The sequence below is a fragment of the Protopterus annectens genome, chromosome 8.part0, assembly GCF_019279795.1.
Source record: "Protopterus annectens isolate FY-2018-M chromosome 8.part0, PAN1.0, whole genome shotgun sequence".
Classification (NCBI taxonomy): domain Eukaryota; kingdom Metazoa; phylum Chordata; order Ceratodontiformes; family Protopteridae; genus Protopterus; species Protopterus annectens.
In genome coordinates, this window is record NC_056741.1 from 352,121,282 (window position 1) to 352,136,184 (window position 14,903).

Here is a 14,903-nt window from a genome sequence, read left to right on the forward strand (position 1 = left end):
CTTAATAAAGGTTCAGTTGTCAGCCATTTCATCTTGTCTGCCCATAGATCCTCCTCTTTCAAGGCAGTCTCATGTCAAAATGTTCTTGAAAGGGGTTTTGCATTAGAGGCTACCAAGAAAAGCCCCTTCTTGCGATCTTAATTTTGTGTTAGAGAAGCTAACACTTGCTCCATTTGAACTAGTTTATCTGGTTGACTTGAGATTTTTAACGTGTAAAAAAGTTTTACTGATTGCTCTGACTTCTGCAAGAAGGGTATCTGAGTTGCAAGCTCTTATGGTGAGTTAACCTTATTAATTTTTCATAGGAACAGGGTTTCTTTGAGAATTAATCCTTCTTTTATGTCTAAAGTGGTATCTGAGTTTACCTTAAGCAAACTATCCATCTCCCCATTTTCCTTACTGATTCTAAAAATTAGGGAGAAAGAATACTCCATACTTTAGATTTCACCAGACAGCTCGGTTATTATCTTTATAAAACTATATCTCTCAGATCTTCTGATCAATTGTATATTTCTTGTGAAGGTAAGAAGAAGTAACAACCTGTGTCAAAGCAGATTATTTCCAAATGGTTGTCTAAGGCTATTACCTTTCATTATACTCACCATAACAAATCTATTCCAGGAAGGGTCAAGGCCCTCTCTACCCATGCCTTGGCTTCATTTATGGCTTTTTGGAAAGGGGTGGATTCTAGAAATATTCTAGTAGCTGCTACTTGGTTCTTTGTACATGAGTTTAAAGTGCACTATAAGCTTGATTCCTCAAGCTTTGCTAGGACCATTCTCCAGGGTTTCCTGTACTCTTCTCCTTCCACCTCCCAAATGTAGTAAGCTTGGGTAATCTACCCATATAACTAAGGCTACATCAGTGACCATTATAAAGAGCATAGAGCAGTTGTGTAAGGTGAACTTGCCAGAACAGTAGATGTTCAATTGATTATTGCTGCAGTAGCCACTCCCCCCATCCCCTTTATTTCATGGTATCAAATTTTATGCCAGGGTGTGGGCATTTATGTTTTGTGGTTCCTAGCATAATCCTTTCAGAGCTCAGCCTCCTTCTTTCTGCTGGGAGGAAATTTGTGAAGGACTTCATGCCCAAACATTTCTTTTAATCAACTCAGCTTGAACTGCTTGACAGTTTGGACATGTGGATGGTTACCTGAAGTTTGTAAGTTGGATGACTGTTATATCCATGGAAGGACATAACCCATATATCTAAGACTACTGCAGCAGTGATGATTCAAGCATCTACTGTTAGTTTAAGTTCAGCTTACATAACTGTACTTTCTGTCATTGTCACAGGGATGTTTCTGTGAAATTCAAAGTCCACTGGAGGAAGGTCCAGTGCAACAGGTGGAAGATGACCCAGACCAGTAATAATATGATGCAAACTTTCAAACTAAAGGAAAAATTTTTACGAGAACTGTGGAAACTGGGTAATCAAATGAAATTGGGTGAGAGCAGTGTTTATGGGGATCAAGACTACTCATTTGAGACTAGAATGAAAATAAATGCTATGTAGCCAGTGATATGAGAGTGGAGGAGGAAGGGAATAACATGCCAATTGCTCTAGCCAGCAACCCTAAAGATGTATGTGCTGGGGCAGTGTGGACATTTTGTAATCCTGATGAAGTGCTTGACTTTGTTAAAAATCCTACTAACCTATGATTTGGGCAGGACAATTCAGGTTCACTAATGCATGAAACAAAATGCATAGAAAATGCCACTGAAATGGATAATTTAATGAAAGAGATTGGGGGTTTTCGACTTTTTCAACCAGCAGAAACAGTACAACAGATTAAGGAAGCCAGAAGGAGAGAAAGCAGTCAGAAAGAACAGAAGATACAAGCAACAGTCCAGTATTGGACATAATAAAATTCTAAGGAATGGAATGGAACTGAATGTATAGAATTAGTCATTTTCAAATGAATGTTTATGTGGGAAGTTTTCTTTTTAAGCAGACTGTTATGCAGTCTGTTAAGAGAAAATATGTACAAAATGTTAATGTTGGACTTGCATGCTTTAGACAGACTTAGGGCAATACCTCTCCTTTCAGGATAATACTATATATGCATAAGTTTCCAATATATTTAGATAAGTTTACATACACTTGGCAATTACGTTTGCCTGCTTTGAATTAAACTATGCACATGTCTCTCATACAGAGGGACTATATTGCATAATGTTGTGTTAAGTAATAAGGACATGCTGATAGTGTTGTATTTGTTCTTCACACCAACAAGGAATAGGGCAAGTTTAAGTAAACAATTTCTCCCCCTTCTTTGACATGCTATACTTAATAAGGATAGGAAGTGATAGACTCACAAGGGAGAGGTGAAAGCATGTTAAATTGGGTGAACTGATTTGCACGATACAATAATAGACAGTAAAATAGAATATAGGTAATGTCTCAAGCAACATATAATCATGCAAGAAGACACAGGGAGGTGTTTAAAAAAGAAGGGAGGATTTTACTTAAGAAAGGTGGCAAAGGGTGGTGGATCTCTTGGAGTACCTAAAATACCTGAAGATTGTCATAGTTATGACAGAGGAAGGGAGGGAGAGTTTTTTGCTGTCAAGATGTGCAGCAAAGTATGCATATTCAATTTTTTATAAATATGTATATAGTTACAATTGGGAATAGGAGGGAGGACAGATACCCAGCCTTTTTTATCTTAAATTGCAAACAGGAAGAAGACTGACAGAGAAGCTAAAAATGGGAAGAGAAAGGCAGACGGAAGGCAGACAAGGGGAAATAAATCAGAGAACAGTAAAGAGACTTAGGGAATAGTACAGAAATTCTTTGATATAGTCTCTTGGAATGTGAATGTGTTTTACAACAAGAATAAAAGGCAGAGGATAATTTACTATATGAAACACTTAAAACCACATCTGATAAGAATTCAGGAAACACATTTGACAGCTGTTGAGCAAAACCCTTTTACAGTAAACGGCTATGATGTAGTTGCTAGTTCATCATGGGGCTGCAGGAAAAGATGAATAATGATGCTTTTAAAGAGGAAAGGTTGGTTCTTTTTAGTAACAGATAAGATAAAAGATAGAAAGGGGAGAATAGCAGGAGTAAATGGAAAGTTAGAAGAGGAAGTATTAACAGTTGTTGTGTCTTTCGGCTTTTCCCGGTTAGGAGTCACCACAGCAGAACTACGGTCCACTAATGATTGGCAGTAGATTTTTACGTGCCGAGTTGCCGGCCCTGATGCATAACCTTCAACGAAGGTACGCCCATTCACGCATGTCTCCACACAGAAGATGCTCTAGCTGAGAATCGAACAGGACAACGTCTTACTGTGAGGCGACAATGCTACCGCAGCACCACCACCGCAGTAAGAGGAAGTATTAACAGTAATAGCGACAAATGTACCACCAGGAATTAAGAGAACTGCATTAAGAGAAATAATGATGCGAATAAGAGGGTTTCAGGAAGGGCTAGTGATTTACATAGGAGAATGGAATTTAACAGTACACAAAGATGAGGTCAATAAAAGTGCAAGATAATAAGATTAAGTAAAGAGGGAAGATATTTGAGGGATTTTTTTAAGTGGGTATGGTGGATATCAAAAAAGTAAGAACAGCCTAATGTACAGGAGAGATATATACTTATTACTCCCATAGACATAATAGCTGGATGAGATTGGACAGAAGCTATATTTCAAAAAAGCATGAACACCTGATAAATAGCATTTTTACAGAGCCACTCACAACATCAGATCATGCAGCTTTAGTTATAAGGATAGCCTTACGACTGATGGAAAGAAAAGAGGATCAGCTCTGGAAAAAAAGAGATAGTATGTGGGGAAATTGAGAGAATAGGGTTTATGGATGTAATACAATGGGATATAGTCAAAAGTAACATCAAGAATAGAATTCAGGATAGAGTAAAACAAAGAATGCTCGAGAGAAGAAAATATAGGAGGGCTTTGATGGCAGAGCTGGTGGCACTACAGTGCAGCAAGGAAACAAAACCTAGTTCAGACTTGGAAAGAGAAAGGGAAATTAAGCAGATATTATAGGAAAGGGACAATGAAAATATCTGGAGAGGAGAACTGTGGCAAAAAAAGTTTTCAATATGATGACACCTAAAGCAACGAGAATGCTAACGATAAGGTTAGGACAACAAGCAGTGCAGAAAGGAATATTCAAGATCTAAAGGCAAATGTCAGAGAGGAGAATACATTAGAAGGAATTTTTGGAGCCTTTCAGGAATATTACCAAGAGTTGTATCGTGGGGAAAATAAGAATGCAGGGGGAGCCCAAAAGAAGGAACAAGAATGGAAAATGTTGGAGATAGTAAAAATGGAACAGGCAGATAGAGAAATCTTATTGTTATGAATATCAAAGGAGGAACATGAGATTTCTTTTACTAAGTTAGCAAAGGAGAAGTCACCAGGAAGCGGTGGCATATCTATTGAATTCTGTGAGCTAAACAAAGATGTTATAATAAACTGTTAGTTAATATTATTCAACAGAATATTGGAAGGAGCTCATCTGCCAGGCTCATATCTGTTATACATAAGGAAGGAAAGGATCCTTTGAATCCTGCCTCCTATAGAAAAATCTCAGTACTTAATTGTGATTGTAAGTATTTTATGCAAATTTTAGCAAATAAAATGGGGAAGATCATGATAAAATTAATAAAGGATTGTCAAACAGGATTTGTGGGGGTCGACAAACAACAGAGGAGAATAGATAAAATATTACAGGAGATCGAAGGTGGAAGATGAGAAGGGAAATGCACAGCTGGTTTATTAAAAGTAAGGAAGGACTGGATAAGAAGAGAAAAGAAAAACCTGTCTGGGAATTTGAAGGCACAGTGGGAAATGACATTAAGGATACAAAAAGTGGAAAGAGAATGGACAAGGATAATCACACACCCACAGGAGCGGCCTTAGGTCAACTGGTGCCTTAGGCGAAAGGGCTCCACGGCACCCTCCCACCACACCACCCGGTGCCCCCATCCTGGTTTACCTACATTAAATAAATACTGGAAAAGCACCCCTGCTAGAGTGGCACCCTAGGCATCCACCTAGTTGGCCTATGCCTAAGGTCGGCTATGCACACCCCAAATATATAAGCACTGCCAGGAAATGTAAAATATTTGCATGGAAGAGCTTGCAGGAATACTTCTATACACCAGCCAGATTGGCTGGTATGTTAACTGAGTTGGATGGACACTAGTGAAGATTTAAGATAGAAAGAGGTACATGGATTCATGTATGTTGAAAGTATCAGAAGTTAGACAGATATTAGAGACATGGAAGATATACTATACAAGCTAATGGGAGAACTAAATATCTTATCGCCAAAGCTATGGTTATTTGGATATGAGAGAGAGAGCAAATAAATATAAAGTTAGAATTGGTAAGTTAATGACAGTAGGTAAGAAGGCAATCACAAGGAAATGTAAAAAAGAAGAGACGCCCAGAGTGGAAGAGGAATTACAAATGATGAAGAGTTTGGAGTTAATTGAAAGGCCTGGAAAAGATGACGGGATTATTTACAGTTGTGGGGAAAGTGGCAGACTGAAGTAGTTAAGATTTTCAAACAAGGTGACAAGAAAGGATAAAGAATGATATAAAAAATATAAGGTACAAATAACAGGTCAGGTTAACAGAGGGGATGCCAAGTCATAAAGGGAAGTGTTGTATATAGTTAGAGGGTTGTTTTTTTCTAGTTTATCTTTTTTTTCCATTATTACTTCTTTACTTTTTTGCTTTTTAACAGCACAAGCTATGAGTTTTTTTTTTATGTCACGTAACTGCTTTGAGGGATTGTATGTGAAAAAGGTCAAAATTGTGCTAATTGGGACAGAATATATAGTTAATAGAAATGGTTTTGAATAATAGAGTCCAGTAATCATCTTTCCCCTGGGTAGGTTTAAGGCACTAATACAAGTGTCATGTTAGGCGAAAAAAAAAATACAAAGTTGAAAAAATGGAGTTGCGTATTCCCTTGTGTTCCTTCTTATTATTATCAGCTGTGAGGTTATTGCAACTTGGGGGAAAAGGAAATTTCTTCTTGAAATGACCATTTTTGACTGATTTCGAATTTTACCAGGTACCATTATATCACATCTGATCATTGCATACATTCTCCTCATTGGGCTTGGAGAATTCAAGTGGGGCAGGTGAATAGTAATGGTATTTCAAATGTATATAAGGAGTATTATAACCTCAACAATGAAACAATGTTTATATTTCTTGTATTTATTGCAACTCTGCAATGCTGACTTTAGAAAATCAAGTAACTTCTAAAGTGTACTTGTTTTTGCCTAGGTATTGTACTTAACGGAACTGGAAGTTTACAGATTTCTCAGGAAATTGCCACTGTGAGCTTTGAAGAAGTTGAAGATCAGTACAGGGCTGGAATTCACTATACTGGAAAGGTATAAATATTGTATGTACTAATGTGTTGATTGCTGCCAACAGTATACCTATGGAAAAAAAGTTAAATCTTCTTTATCATGACCTACCCCAAAATTTTACTTGAGGTTTGTTTTCTAACTTCTTATCTTAGTTTATTATTTTCATTAGTTTTTTTTGATGTTGGTCTGTCATTTTTGTTAGTGATATGTCATTTATTTATTTAACGCTTCTTTACTCGGATGATCTGTCTGGGTTAGAAGAGCCTGTTGTCAGTGGAGGCCCAGGGAGAAAATCTTCAACAGTACACACTGCAGTAAAGATAGGAAATTATTACAATTATATGAGACGAGAACAACAGAAATCAAGCTTTCACATTATCTAAGGAAGTCAAACATATTTACCTGTAATACATAATGCTTAATACAAAACAAATCTCCTCCCCTGCTTTCATCACTTTTAATCCATTTTAGGTTAAACTGTGCTTGTGCTACATATGTGTGTGTGTTCACTCGGATACACAATGGCACAATCACCAAAAAGTGCCCCACAGCATTCTCATATATTTAGTGCACTGCTAGTTTAAAATTGTGTGAGAGAAGGATTCAAAGATGGCCGCCATTCTGTAGACACTGCATATCTACAGCTCTCCAGATACTCGGAATAAAAATTAACCCTGAGGATATACTACAAAATTTTTTACACTAATTGTTGGCTATAACTATTCTACTACAACTAAGTATTGCTTGAGAGGTGAAAGAACCGGAGGAAATTAATCAAACTCACAGGATTAGATCTGATTGTCTGACTCTGAACAGAGTATTAAACAAAGGAACTGTCTGCCTACTAATCGTGGATATTTACTAGTTAGTTATACTAGAGTTTTGCTTTGCTTCACAATGTCAAAAGAAGAAAAAAGTATGGAAACAACAACTAAAACCAAATTATCAGCACTTCAGTCACCAGAAAAAGATTCAACAATAAAAAGGCAGAAGACTATAAAACAGCAGGAACTTTTAAAAGCTGGAATGACAAATAAACCAGATCAACTGGCTAACATGGAAGATATTAAAACTGCTTTGTTGCCCATTCAAGAAGCTTTGAAAGAACTATCAAACCAAGTACTTTCTTTTGGTGCCACATGCAGTCAAATTCTTGAAAGGATGGATAAATCAGAAGCTAGAATATCCGAAAATGAGGACAGAATAACATTGCTTACAAAAAAACAGACATTCATGACCTGGATATTCAGTCTATGCAAAATAAAATTCTGGACTTGGAGGCAAGATCCAGAAGGAACAACATAATCATTAGAGGAATTCCAGAAACTATCCAATTAATGATTTAATTTCTACCATCATACAAATACTCGAAATATTGTTCAATGACTCTGACATCGCTAAGCAAATAGTTATAGAAAGAGCCCATAGAGCTCTCAGAGAAACACAAGCCTCAAACATTCCTAGACCAGTTTACGTCAAAATACTTAACTACCAGGATGTAAATAACATAATTCTAACTGTTAAAAAGAATGGAGGTTATATTATGTGGCAAAATAATAGAGTTTCTATGGCACAGGATTTACCATTGCAAATAAGACAAGCCAGACAAGCATTATCTCCATACTGTAAGTTCCTCATTGAAAAGAACATTAAATTTCAAATGAAATACCCTAACACATTAATTTTTACAGTTGATGGATCCAAATATTCCATATCTACAAAAAAAGAAGCAAAAGTTACCTTTCTGAAGATTTTTAAGTCTCTTCCAGCTTCGGAAGCTTAACTTGGCCATCCAGTCTGTTTACAGCAACGTGGATACTGGGATTCCATGCTTACTATGTCTTGAGGCTTCAGAATCCTTTGTTTGTTCTTTTTTCTTCACCAGGCCCCTTGGTAAATATTTACTTAGTTTCTTTTTGCAGCTCCAGCTCGTCCACGAAGATTTTCCGAAATTTTATGGCTTCTACGAACTGTGTCCCTTCGCAAAGTAACAGGAAGTCCTTTGGGTGCTGCTGAGGGTCCGCTTTCGAGGTGGTGCATCTGGAAGTCCGTCCGCGTAATGGTTCCCCTGTCGCGAACTCGAAGACAAGATTACATGATCAGGAAGTAGGAAGATCTCTGTGGAAGAAGGGAAAGCTAGTTGGACTGTAAAACGAGTGTCCGTGGACATTTAATGTATGTTACAGCTTTTATTTCTTTAAAGGGGACTGTGAATCCATTCAGGTAGGATTACAACTGAACTAATTATGTACTGGTTAAAATGTGTTATTTAACTGATATTGTAGAAGTAGGATAACTTTAGCATAGTTATTCTTTTTTCTTAGGTAGTTTATCCTGAATGTGGTTGTGTTAATAACATTGTAGTATACTGTATTATTTATTTTCCTGTTTTAATGATGTGTTTTAATACTGCAAATGATTAGAGACAAAGGGGATTTAGTGTTGGGATAGTTAGTAGATAAAAAGACCAGAAGATATTATATCCTGGCATTTCTAGGAAAGTGAAGGCTATCTTCTTTTATACTGGCATGTGGTTCTGACTGTTTTGGGAACTGTCTTATTTAGTTATCATTTTATATATTCAAGTATAGTACCCAGTAAAGCATAGTTAGTGCTATTTGTATTCACCTGTTTTGCTGTCATTATAATGTTAAATAAGTTAGATTGTATAAACAAAGTAAGATTTAATGCTATATTTATAGGTTAAACATTTGTTTTTTCTCTTTCCTAGATAACAAAATATATAGTGAATTATCCTGAAGTCAATAATGTTATTGTTTAATAGGGTACTGTCATATATCTGTTTAGGTTAGATTTAAATAAGATAGTTAGCTATCTTAGGGTAATACAACCAATTAATATAATTAATAATATATGTGAACTATTAGAGAGGTAGAATAGTAATTTTGAGTGTAGTGAAGATCATTTATGTTAACTAAATAATATGTTCAAGAGCTGTGGATAGTTATCAGTGCTTATTAGGGAATGTTTTGGTTAGGCTTTGTAGAGTTAGATGTAGTCTCTATAGGTTTTTTGCGTGTTTTTGGTGTTTTATTTTGTAAGATAAAGAATAGATGTTTAGTAAGGCTGTATACCCATAAAAATTTTAACAGTGTAAAAAACCTATGTATGTCCTGGTCAAGGGGAATAGTGGATAGGCACTGGTTAGGGATGGGATGTCAAGATTGCTTCCAGACATTATATACTGTGCTAATACATCTGAATTTAGTATCATCTCTCAATTTTAAAATATCTTTAAAAGATTTAAAAATCTTAGTATGTGGATAGTAGACTCATGGAATACTAAAGGACTCCAGAACTTGAAAAAAAGGAAATTATTTTTTCATTTATTTCTCCAGTCAAAGGCATGTTTTATTTTATTACAAGAAACCCATTTGACCAATGACCAATGGACTGTCCTTAAGAATAAGAAATGGATTAGAGAGGTGGTAGCTCGAAGGGACAACTAATAGTGCAGGGGTGGCGATTATTATTAAAAACCAATATCAAGAGAAAATTCTAGATTTTAAAATAGACAAAGAGGGAAGATGGTGTTATGTGATTCTTTCATCTAAACTTTATGATAAACCGGTGATACTTCTTAATATATATGCCCCATGTACCAATCAACAACTTTTTATAACATCACTCTATTTTATCCTGAATCAATATAATAATTACTATATAATAATAGGAGGTGATTGGAATACATACCAAGATCCCAAATTAGATAAATCAAGTTCACACAGATCCTTTAATAACCAAGCAGTGATAGCACTACAGGAACTTAAAACAGATTTTAAACTATATAATCCATTTAAATTTACAAATAATCAAATGAATGCAAATAACTTTACATTTTATTCAAGTTGTCATAAAATGTGGTCCAGGATCAATTTTTTTCTAATTTCAGACGTATTAATGTCTTTTGATCCCTGTGTATCCATACAAGCTTGGCATTTGTCGGATCATTCTAGGATCACATTAACTTTCAATAAGGACACTAGACATAATATACGTCTTAGAGGTTAGAATTGGTCCTTAAATCCATATTTATTAAATAAAGGATATAATAAAAGAAGTTCAAGAGACCTTTAATCAGCTATTAGCTAATTTTTCTAAACACCGACATCCATCTGACATAGAATGGGCAACAACCAAAGCACAAATAAGAGGAATTTTTCTTCAAAAGGCTACTTATTATAAGAAAATACAATCGAGAGACATACAAGAATTGGAAACTAAAATTAAATTACTGGATCAGGATTTAATTGGGAATTATAGTACACAAACTGAAACGGAGTTATTAAAATGTCAGAAGGACCTTTTTTTACTACAAAATAGTAAATTATCAATGTGAGAGTGTTCAATCTCGCCGTTTGTTCTTACACATGGGTTCGGAGCCGATCCTCGGCTCCGAGTCGGCTGCTTGGCAAAGCTCTGCATCGAGAAGAAGCTCGAGACCAACCTGTCTCCCACAATTCCCCTCTGCCTTTACCTGAGATCTAGTTTGCTGCTGCAACGTTCGCATCATTTTTGATGAGCTCGGACCACCTGACAGATAAGATTACTTTTTGTCTAAGATTCTTAGATAATTTTTTTTCCTAGTTCACCTTTAAGTCTTGTGTGTGTGTGTGTGTAGTGAGTCGAGGGTTTCTAGTCTTCTTCGTATATATTTTATATATATATATAGTTAGTTAGTTCCCTCGGGGCCTACCCCACCCACTAAACTTCTAAAACTACTGCTGGATTTGACAAACTACTGAATTTGACTAAACTTACTGGCTTTTGACATTATTGTTTGCTGTTACTGTCTGTACAAGACTGTGTGGAATTGTATAGTCTTACTGGATTTGACTTTTATTGTATTATTATTACTATGTCTGAGAAAGCTAAGTCAGGCTTCAAACGGTGCCAATGTGGACAGAAAATGTCTGTCACAGACAACCATAGTTCCTGCATCTACTGTCTTGGCCCTCTCCATCTGCAAGAAGACTGCTCCATTTGTCATTCTTTCAGTGGAAGGGTCATGACAGATAGGCGCAGGAAACTCATGGATAGAGGCCTTTTGAAGCCTGCATTCCAAGAGGCTCTTGATGCATCGGACCAGACATCTAAATCCTCGAAGGAATCGAAGACGTCGGAGCCCATGTCATCGGCTCCGAGCTCTTCATTTAAAGTTCGATCACCGGTTCCACAGACCTCGGGGCCGAGTGTTGAACTCTTGTCTGTTACCGAGCCTCGAGTCTTGGAACCGGTGACGGAGCTTCTACCTCCTGTGCTCTTGAGGTCGGCTCCGTCTTCGATTCCTTCGACGCGTTCTTCTAGACCCCTCTCCAACACCGATGTAGACCGCGTGGTGCAGAAGTTAATGGAGAATATGGCCTTGTCCAAACTCATCTCAGTCTCTTCCCAGTTGGTGTCGAGACTTGAAGGCCTTCCCTTATCTCCATCTTTTCCTCCTCCGAGGCCTATTCAGCCTTCGGAGCCGGGAGAGGCTGATCTGATGATCGTGGAGCCTTCGGTGCCGGAACCGTCTTTTTCTCGGTCGGCACCGTTCACCTCGACTCCGACAGATCCATTACCGGAATCGCGGAGCCGACGATCTATCCTTGGTTCCGGGACCAAGAGTCGGACCGATGTTTTGGTTCCGACTCTCCCTCTCGGTGCCTCGGCACGGATCGACTCGGCTCCGTCCTCGGGGTCGATGCCCTCGGTTCCCGTCTCAGGGATCCCTCCGCTTTCTTCGGAATCGAGGGATTCTTCGACTCGGGACCCGGGGGCCTTCGACCTCATGAGGAAGATATTGTCGACACAGACAACCACTTCAGCAGAGACAGCTTCTCCTTCCCATAAGGGTCCGTTATCCTCCTCTGCACCCACGGCTACTTCAAAGCGTCGAGCACCGGTGTCTCAGCCGCTCCCAGAGGGAGCCCCCTCTTCTTCGGAGGCTTCATCGGATGCCCCCCCGAGGAAGTTCCGAGGAAACGATTGTGTAAGAGGAGACACTTGGATTCTCCACAAGAATCCTTAACATCGGACACTGACTTAGATGAGTCAGAAGGGTCCCCGAAATCACCCTCAGAGGATGTCTCCTTTTCAGACATCCTGGAGATCCTGAAGCAGAGAGGTGATTGGCAGGCCCTACCCCCTTCTGAGGATGAGTCGGTCTTGCTGAAGGCATTCGGTGCTTGCCCTTCTTCCTCCTGGGTCACTCTGCCCTTCGATGAGTTGATGGAATTAATTGCTCGAAGGGCGTGGAAGACACCTGAAATGGTGGAGCCAGTCCCTAGAAAACCTAATAAATATATTACGGCCCCTCAAGACAAGACATATCTCACAAAAGGAGTTCCAGTGGACGCTATGGTGGTGGCAGCTGCCACTAAAAAGGAAATGTCTGAATCTTCCTCATCTGTCCATCCGCCTAACAGAGATTCTAGGACTATGGACAGGTATGGGAAGCGCATTTTTAGTTCAGCGGCTTTTTCCATGCGATCGCTGAACTATTTGATGCATTTCACACGTTTACAGAGGGATCTAATCAAAGAGTTGGGAGATACCCTCCAGGGTACTACAGATGCTGCTGTCTCGGAGAAAGTTACAGCACAACTCAATACCCTTACATCAATTGTGAACTCGTCCATGAGGCTCATTTCATATGCAGCCGAAGGGTCGAGTAGGGCTGCGGCTTCAGCGATTGCCCTTCATAGGCAATCCTGGATGCGCTTATGTTCCTGTGCGGAAGCCTTCAAGTCTTCCTTTACTAATGCCCCATTTGACGGTGCCACTCTCTTTGGCCCCAAAGTAAAGGAGACCCTTACCCGGTGTGAGCAAGAGGGAAAGACTCTGTCTGCTGTCGGAGTCTGTTTTTCCACCCCATCCAGACCGTACCCCAAAGGGCAACGAGGTGGAAAAATGTGGTTTTGAAAACCCCAAGGCTCTTTCCCAGGCACACAGGGTGATGCCCCCTCCAGAGGCAGAGGGGGGGGCAGAGGTGGAAGACGTCACCCTGGTGGCAGAGGGGGTCCGCAAAACCAAGGTGACAGGGATACGCTCCCTGGGAAACCTTTCCAGCACTCCTGAAGGGAGGCCCGACTGTCCTGCTCTGGAGGCAGTCGGGGGTCGCTTAGCTTTATACCCTCAGGCCTGGCAAAGTCTTACCTCAGACAAATGGGCAAAAAGCATTATTACCAGAGGTTACAGAATCCCATTTCTATTTCCCCCATTACCGCAGAAAACACTCCCAGATGTACCGCCCCATCTGCGAGATCCTGCAGCTATAGAAATTTCAAAGCTGCTAGAAAAAAGAGTCATCCAACCAGTCCCGGCGGACCAAAGAGGATTCGGAACTTACTCAAGGTTCTTTTTAGTTCCAAAAAAGACAGGGGACTGGAGGCCAATTCTAGACCTAAGCAAGCTCAACACTTTCGTCAAGAAAGAAAAGTTCCGGATGGTCACGCTTCAATCGATCCTTCCATTCTTACAGAAGGACGACTGGATGTGCTCAATAGATCTAAAGGACGCGTACTACCACATCAAAATGGCCAGGGCGTCCAGGGATCACTTGCGCTTCCGGCTGGGAGCCAGTCACTTTCAGTTTCGAGCCCTGCCCTTTGGTCTGACCTCAGCCCCCAGGGTCTTCACCAAATGTATGGCAGTGGTAGCGTCTCACTTGAGATGCCTAGGATTCCAGGTGTTTCCGTATCTGGACGACTGGCTCCTTACTGCCATCACCGAGCGTCGACTGATTCAGGCCAGGGATTACACACTAGAACTCTGTGTTCATCTCAGAATTTCCGTAAATTTTGAAAAATCTGTATTACAGCCATCACAGCATATCTCATTCATAGGAGCAGAATTGGATACTCGTTTGATTCTAAGGCTTCCTCCAGAAAGAATAGCCTCTCTACAAAATCATATATCTCTTCTCCTGTTGTCCAAAAAATCCCCGGCAAAACTGGTTCTGAAAGTTTTGGGCCTCATGGCAGCTTCCCTCATTGCGATACCCTTGGGAAGACTGCACATGAGAGTCCTTCAATGGCTGCTATTTGCACAATGGTCGTTCCAACAATTACCCCTGACACACGAAATTCACATCACGAACATCTGCAAATCACACCTGTCTTGGTGGCTTCAGACTTGCAATCTCTCCGGCGGCCGATCATTTGTGCTACCCACTCCGACAGCTACGGTGACCACGGACGCTTCCCTGATAGGGTGGGGGGGCATCTTTCAGGGACAGACAGTCCAAGGCGAATGGACCAATCTAGAGTACAATCTGCACATCAATGTTCTGGAGATGAGGGCAGTGTTTCTAGCGTTGCAACACTTTTCTCCCCTTCTACCTCTAGGAACCATTGCAGTTCAGTCGGACAACATGTCCGTAGTCTGGTACATAAACAAACAAGGAGGAACCAAATCTTATCAACTATGCAGAGAGGCCATGAGAATTTGGCAATGGGCAGAGTCCACGGGTCGCTTTCTGATAGCAATGCACATCCCGGGGTTATCCAACGTCATAGCGG

The 14,903-nt window shown here is 39.7% G+C and overlaps 1 protein-coding gene across 4 annotated transcripts in view; it reads left to right on the forward strand.

Annotated features, from left to right (window-relative positions):
* LOC122808806 (alpha-2-macroglobulin-like) overlaps positions 1 to 14,903 on the forward strand; it is a 2,637,399-nt gene that overhangs the window by 658,228 nt on the left and 1,964,268 nt on the right. For all 4 annotated transcript variants that reach the window (XM_044079865.1, XM_044079862.1, XM_044079863.1 and 1 more), the window contains exon 10: positions 6,290 to 6,399. In XM_044079865.1, coding sequence (XP_043935800.1) covers positions 6,290 to 6,399 — 110 coding nt within the window. The remainder of the gene's footprint in view (positions 1 to 6,289; positions 6,400 to 14,903) is intronic.